A 7,203-nucleotide genomic window follows, 5' to 3' on the forward strand; every position below is an offset into this window, starting at 1 on the left:
TTCCTTAAAAAAATATATTCTTTAAGAAAATATTCTTAAAAAATCGAAATAGATTCTTAAAAAATATATTCTTAAAAAGAAGCGAAACACATTCTAAAAAAAAAAAAAAAAAAAAAAAAACCGACATATATTCTTTCCTAAAAAATATATTCTTAAAAACATATTCGTAAAAAAGCGAAATATGTTCTTAAGAAAAGTAAAATATACTCTTAAAAAAGCGAAATATATTCTTATAAAAAAAAGTAAAATATATTCATAAAAAATTAAAGATATTCCTAAGAAAAATAATTTCTAAGATACATATTTTTAAAATTTATTTCTGAGATACACATAGTATTTCTAAGATACACATATCGAAAAAGTCTCTCTAAGATATACATTTTTTTTTAAATATTCCTATATATTTCGATATATTATAATATATTACGAAGATGTATATCTCAGAAATTATACGATAAAAAATATGTATCTCAGTAAATAGCCGTAGAAACTTATAAACTTTAAATAAATAGATTTAGTAGACTCGATTTATTATATAATAAGTAATAAATAAAAAGATAGAAAATATAGTTAGTAAGTAGCTATTAAAATAGAATAAAAATATAAAATAGTAATTACTATAGAAAATATTTCTTTATAGATTTTTAATACTTTATAATATTCCTTACCTATAAATAAACCTTACTATTTAATAAAATTCGTTAATTAGAGCGCGAAAAGACTTATATAATATACTCTAATAAGTAGGGTTCGCTAATAGCGTATAGGTAAAGAATATTACTCCTCTTTCTCTTAGCTCTATAAATATTAGCTCTATTACTATCTAATATTAAATATAAGAATCACCCTGTTTACTTAGACTTGATAGAAAATTAGTTTATTATTTAACAACCGATAAACCTAATAACGCCCCGCTAATGCGCGCGCTTCTCCGAAAAATTCACAATATTTACTGATTGTAGGTATATATATATATAAAAAAAAAAAAAAAAAAAAAAAAAAAAAACGACTAGTAGACACCTGCGCCTGCAACAGACCGATAGCAAAGGAGCACTCGTAAGCACAGATGGACCCGAATGTATAGGATAAGCGACATGACCTGTACTGTTACAGCCGCCATGATGACTGTCATATATCAAGTGACTGGTGGAGTCATTACCAACTCTCCGTTGTAGGCAGCCGCAAAATCTAGCTGCCCGAGTTGGCCATTGATCTGGTCGATCTCTTTGCTCAGGTCCTCCACGTTCTGCGCAAGAGAGCTGACCTCGTCAAATCGACGATGACGGTTGGCATCTGCGATCATTTCCGAAACAAAGAACTTCTGTTCTTCCAGCACTATGAGCCTCTCCCTCAGGTCCTTCTCTTCGGCCTCCATGGCGGTGACCACGCTGCTACTGCTTGCAACGCTGCTGCTTTCTATATCGTTGTATTTGATTGCTGCCAAAGCACCGTTGGAGCGCCCATTTGGTTTTGCTTGTGAGCCATTAGGGGAAGCATGCTTGAGAATCTTTGGTAAAGTTTTGAGCGGTAGCATGTGAAGGCTGAGGAAATTGTAGGACTGCTGATAGACAGCTCTTTGAAGTCTTTTCTGCGTTGGTGAATCCGTCGGAAAGTCACGAATCCTGCGCGCTGCTGTGTTGAACTGCGTAAAGGCATCCATAAGCCGTTTTCGGACTTTGGTCGCGTCTTGAAGCTGCACTGGCGTTGGAGGATTCTCTGGATCTCTAGATGTAGCTATGTTTAGTTTAAGAGCATTAGAATCAGTGGAGATTATAAGTCAACATACTGTAAAGCTACAAGCAACTTATGAAACCTAGGTAATAGTAATCGAATACCCCGCTCAAACTGGGTAAGGTTTTCGTATGCGCGTTGGTCCCGAGGCCTATCAGCGAGTTCGCGAGCAAAATCGCTCTTGCTAAATAGTATGTGCTTACAGTCCTGGCACATCCGGATATCTAGGTTTAATTGGCCCGTTGACTTTTCTAACGTTTTGTTAGTGGCTGGAGTTAATTAGCGCGTGCCCTTGATAGTAACCAGGTTACTTACGTGCTGTAACGCTTAACCCAACCTCAGAGGAGCAAACAGTCTTGGGATCACCGCATACAACCCGCCCGCATAGTCGACAATGATGCCGTCGAAAGTAACTGGAAAACTCCTGTTGACAAAACGGGCATTGCAAAACTTTGGCATCATCCTCCCAAGCAATAATAGATTGTTCTAAGGCTCGTTGCTGAGCTTTTACTCCAGATAAGGGCCACAGCAAGCTGCCTGCCCCGGCGCTTGGTTCAGGTGGCGGATTAACCAGAAGCTGTGTGAGCTTGGTCAAGCGTTTCTCTAGCCGACTGATCTCTAGATTTGTCTTATCAACATGCTTTCTTCGGATGTTTATGAAAGCCGCAGTGTGATTGCGTTCAAAACCGTGCTGGTCATTGTAGTCCTGCGGTTCGACGGTGAAGGCGGGGGAAAGGGAGGAATGCGAGGTCAGAGACACGGAGCTCTCGGAGGGCGACAGTAAGCTGGAATTGCGGTGGTGCTGCTGTGGACGAGGGGAAACAGTGAGCGATAGCGCTTTGGCAGTGCCTAGCGTCCGTCCTCCGCCCAGCGACCTGCGCGAGGTCATATTGTTCGAGTGTTGAGCGCAAGGTACCAGCGAGGCATTGTTGCTAGGGTTGCGTGGGGTCTGACTAAAGACGGGTAATTGAGGCGCAGTGGCGCACCACAGCCGTTCGTCCCGCAGATCCACAGAATCGAGTATGGTGAGGTCGGGAAGGGGAAGGGGCACGAGCGCATTGCGTAGTGGCTTTGACATGTGCTGATCTCATCATACCCTTCCTCGGTGTTAATCTGGGCGGATGCTTTCTCCGCGCGCCGTAAAACCAATACACTCTCGACTTTGCGCCAAACCACATCACAGCTATGGGTGAAGATTACCCTCCAGTCCAGGGCGGAGGGTCTCTCATTCTTGCCTGGCAGGTCCGGGGCAAGAGAGTGCTTGTCGTGGGCGGCGGCGAGGTGCGTCACGGCCAATCACCTGCGGGCCTTCGTCCTTCCAGTATTGACATTGACCATCAGCTTAGGTTGCAGCCGGCCGTATCCTGAACGTCTTGAACGCCGACGCCAAAGTCACCGTCGTCTCTCCTTCCTCCGGCCTTAACGATGAAGTTGCCTACCGTATCGCCAACAAGCAGGTCGACTATGTCGACCGGAAATTCGAGCCCTCGGACCTCGATGGCGTAGACATGGTTCTAACGGCGGTCGACGACCCGGAGGCTTCTTCACAGGTTTACAAGCTCTGCAAGGAGAAAAGAATACCAGCAAACATTGCCGATGTCCCCCCGGAATGCGATTTCTATTTCGGCAGTGTACACAGAGATGGCCCGCTACAGATCATGGTTAGCACGAACGGCAATGGGCCTAAGCTAGCGAACATTGTGCGCAGGCAGATTGCAGCCAATCTCCCCGATAATATCGGGGCTGCTATCCAGAAGGTCGGCTCACTGAGACGGAAGTTACGCAAAGTCGCTCCGGGTCCTGAAGAAGGACCAAAGCGGATGCAATGGTAAGCCTATGCGGCCAGTTGCGACAAGGGAATGAGATACTGACAATGGGTAGGATGTCCAAGGTATGCGAGAGCTGGAGCCTTGAAGAGTTATGTGAAATGGATGACGATGACATGGAAGCACTTTTGGGCTTCTATAAGCCAAACAAAGTCCCAAGCTATGAAAAAATTCGGCTAGGCGAAGAGCCGGGGATTGTTGGCTTTGACGGAGCGTTTGGTTGGTGGTGATGTCCAGAATGTTTACAAAAAATATGAAGAATGCTTGTGCCCACTAAACTATGTGACAACGGACCAAGGCTTTCGGGGCTAGGACAAAAAGTATGGCGTTTTTATAGGATGTGTTATTGTTGTCTTTCGTAAAAGCGAGATAAACAATCAGATATCTTTTGTCCTCAATAATTATACGCCAAGATCCCCGCTGCCACGGCTACACCGCTCCGCTCTGTTCCGCCGCGATCTGCTCCGCCCCGCTAAACGTCCCGCCCGGTCTCCATTACCCAGGAATGCCGACCCACTCCAACAACCCACACACACACCACAAGACAGACCATGGCGACCCGAGAACATCCGAAACTTCTTGACTCCCACCTTAGTGCAGAACAGAGTCCTGATGCTGCTGACACCATTTGCTTCATCGATGGTAAAGTAGATTTTCACGACCCTTGCGCTGTTCGGTAGAATTATTCATGATAGCCAATATCAGCAAGACACTGACAACGACATAAGAGAATTTACAACATCACTACTCAAAAGAGACTTCGGTATTATTGTTGAGCTGCCTGAAAATCGGCTGTGTCCACCCGTGAGTTGTTCCCATGAACATTTTTGCTATCCATACAGCAGACAATATTAACCTGAAATAAAGCCATCCAGGTAGGCACTGATCGCGACGGTTATGGCTCCAAGGTTGCATGACTGTTCAGAATGAGGGTTGCCTCGAAGAATGGAATTGCTTTCCTTCCAAACCTAAACACCAACCCTAGTGTGTCGTGAGCCTCGACGAAGCCCAGGCACCTTTTCGTGTTTAGCTTTATTTACAAGGAAAATTCTAACATTGCACAGATACCTTTATGTCCAATGGATCCAGGACCTTGTTGACTCTACGAACCCTTCTTATTTCGACGAGTTCACCCGTGGTGAACTCGGCACGAAGCGCCATGTCTCAGGGCTAGATATGTATGTTGCTCAAAACTCTTCTTGTGGACGATCGTTGAATTTCTATAGTGGTACGGGTGCGTCGTGCATCTATACCCTCCTCGCTTTGTGCAAGCGCCCGGAGTGGTTCATGTCAGCCACAGACATAGATGCATTCAGCTTGTCATACGCAACAAAGAACATCGAAGCCAACGGGTTCACTGCTAACTGTAATCTGCTGCAAACATCACCATCCGATCCTTTGGTTCCGCTTGAAGCCCTCAACTTGGAGCGATTGGATTTTACTATATGCAACCCCCCATTCTTTGCCTCGGTGAAAGAATGGAAAGCATCCATCTCCGGTGAAGGTAAAGAAAAGCCACCAAACTCGGTATGCACGGGGGAAGAAATGGAAATGGTCACCGATGGAGGTGATATCGGGTTTGTGCTCAGAATTCTCGAAGAAAGCCTTATCCTGAAAGACAGAGTTCAGTGGTATACATCGATGCTGGGCAAGCTTGCAAGTGCCACAAAGTTGATTGAGAGGTTGAAAAAGCTTGGTTGTAAGAACTGGGCTGTTTGCTGCTTAGGAGCACAACATAAGACGAGACGTTGGGCTGTTGGGTGGAGTTGGTCCGACATAAGACCACAAACTGTAAGCGTGCTTCTTGTCAGCTAAGAAGTGTCTAGGAAAATGCTAAACTGGAACTAGGAAGTCGCTCGAAGAGACATGAACACTAAGGATATTCTACCTTTCCCTTCCAATTTCACTGTTCCAATACCAGAAATAACAGTCAAATCAGCCATCGACACCATCAATAACACATTGATAGGATTGGATCTGGAATGGAAATGGAACGAGGAGCTTCAACTAGGAGTTGGCCGCGCTCGGAAGAATGTTTGGTCACGATCTGCCCGAAGGAAAAGGAAGCGGGAAGAAACCGAAGAGCAGCTCGAGCATGTGACAGCCAAAAATGACACCAGGAGTAATGATGTGGCACTTGGTTTTATGGTCAGTATCAAGACTGATGCAGTTATGATAAGATGGGTCCAAGGGCTAGACCAGGTAATTTTTGAGAGCTTTTGCGGCATGCTGATACAGGCTCTGAAAAGACTGGCTAAGACGTAGAAGAGAGGAACAAGCGCAAACGAGGACCCGAGGGCTCGAATTGTTTATTAAACCATAGGACTGAACAAGGACCTGCTATTTCGTAGGCGAACGTGGTGGATTAAAGCAAGTCGCTATTTACCCTGCTTGTCCCCAACTTTAAGCAGCCACTTCATACCTTCCATGGTATCAATTTTCCACTTCTTACTTGCCTCGAGTTGTGGGAAAAAGCTCCAGAAGCTGTGTGGCAAGCCCGGATATACTTGCAGCTTCGTAGGAGTCTTACATTCAGTTCTCAACTCTTTCTCTAACATGAGGCCCTCATCCCGGAGCGGATCCAGCCCGCATACTTGGATATAAGTTGGTGGCAGACCATTGCGACTGACTGGGTTTACCACGCTGTATAGGTTAAACAGCGGGGAAGACCAGTCAGGCTTAAGGACGGCCATCATTAAATGCATTGACTGTTGGTTCAAAAGCGGAGCGTCTTGATTTTGCTCGAAAGATTTCAGGTCGTCTTTGTACTTGGTAGGTGGGTCGTGCATGTTTGTCACGGTAGGAATCAACAGGCAAAGATCGGTAAGCGGAGGAGATAGCTTACTGTCTCGAGCAAGTGTGCCAATGACAGCAGCCATGTTTCCACCAGCCGAAGTACCACCTACAACAAAACCTTGGGAGGGATTTGCTCCGAGCTCAGAGGCATTGGCAGCAGCCTTATGTCGATGTTAGTCATCACATTTATGGCCGTCGGTCTGAGAGGCTAATCAAGAGTCCCAGCATACTTACCCATTTCACAGACCTCCATGCGTCATTGATACCGGCCGGGAAGGGATGTTCAAGCGCAAGGCGGTAAGCAATGTTGAGCACCGTACAGCCCAGGTTCTTGGCGAAAGTGCGGCAGGTGAGATCCTCATTCTCCAGACCACCCAAACAGAAGCCACCGCCATGAAGGTAAACGACCAGTGGGCTGCCACGACTTGGAGGGTCGATTGGTTTGTAGATTCTGGCGGGTATCTGGTAGTCATCACACGCTGTGATGGTGGTTTCGGAGATGTCAAGGCCAGTGCTGTCCGGAGCCAAGACGGCATTCATAGCCTTCTTTCTCTCCGTAAGCTCAGCGCGGAGGGTTGCGATGTCCCCAACAAGCGCCGACGTTGGAGGCAGCAGTGGGAGAAGCTAAAGGCGGCGTCAGTGTGAGCCGGTGCGGGAAGATAGGTACAGGATGTAGCTACCGGCTCTAGCTCCGGGTCGACCTTTGCCAGACTGGTCCAGTCTTCGGTGGCCATGTTGGTGACGACGTGGTGGTGGTGGTGGTGGTGGTGGTAGCAGAGGAGGTCGAAGGAGAGTTGTTAGCAGTGAAGCCATGTTCACGGAGCAGACGGATGATGATGTTATGCTCTGG

The 7,203-nt window shown here is 46.1% G+C and overlaps 4 protein-coding genes across 4 annotated transcripts; 2 read left to right on the forward strand and 2 right to left on the reverse strand.

Moving 5' to 3' along the window:
- Positions 1-1,144: 1,144 nt before the first annotated feature.
- K452DRAFT_210404 (uncharacterized protein) lies at positions 1,145-2,434 on the reverse strand (the record flags this gene model as incomplete). Its single annotated transcript, XM_033536162.1, has 3 exons — positions 1,145-1,724; positions 1,787-1,982; positions 2,047-2,434. Coding segments are annotated over 3 exons (1,164 nt in total), but the record flags the coding sequence as incomplete, so codon positions are not given.
- A 329-nt stretch (positions 2,435-2,763) lies between these two features.
- On the forward strand, positions 2,764-3,979 carry K452DRAFT_260981 (uncharacterized protein). The gene is made up of 3 exons (XM_033538558.1): positions 2,764-3,012; positions 3,078-3,559; positions 3,613-3,979. Exons 1-3 carry the CDS (start codon positions 2,917-2,919, stop codon positions 3,785-3,787), a joined length of 753 nt encoding a protein of 250 aa, XP_033390921.1. The 5' UTR covers positions 2,764-2,916; the 3' UTR covers positions 3,788-3,979.
- Positions 3,980-4,086: 107 nt separating this feature from the next.
- On the forward strand, positions 4,087-6,115 carry K452DRAFT_293397 (uncharacterized protein). The gene is made up of 6 exons (XM_033541559.1): positions 4,087-4,233; positions 4,286-4,361; positions 4,425-4,432; positions 4,622-4,735; positions 4,784-5,348; positions 5,406-6,115. Exons 1-6 carry the CDS (start codon positions 4,109-4,111, stop codon positions 5,820-5,822), a joined length of 1,305 nt encoding a protein of 434 aa, XP_033390922.1. The 5' UTR covers positions 4,087-4,108; the 3' UTR covers positions 5,823-6,115.
- K452DRAFT_281860 (uncharacterized protein) lies at positions 5,596-7,202 on the reverse strand. The gene is made up of 3 exons (XM_033539510.1): positions 7,034-7,202; positions 6,588-6,977; positions 5,596-6,514 (listed from the first exon to the last, which is right to left on the reverse strand). Exons 1-3 carry the CDS (start codon positions 7,085-7,087, stop codon positions 5,936-5,938), a joined length of 1,023 nt encoding a protein of 340 aa, XP_033390923.1. The 5' UTR covers positions 7,088-7,202; the 3' UTR covers positions 5,596-5,935.
- Position 7,203: the final 1 nt, after the last annotated feature.

Source organism: Aplosporella prunicola (assembly GCF_010093885.1).
Source record: "Aplosporella prunicola CBS 121167 unplaced genomic scaffold K452scaffold_159, whole genome shotgun sequence".
NCBI classification, from domain to species: domain Eukaryota; kingdom Fungi; phylum Ascomycota; class Dothideomycetes; order Botryosphaeriales; family Aplosporellaceae; genus Aplosporella; species Aplosporella prunicola.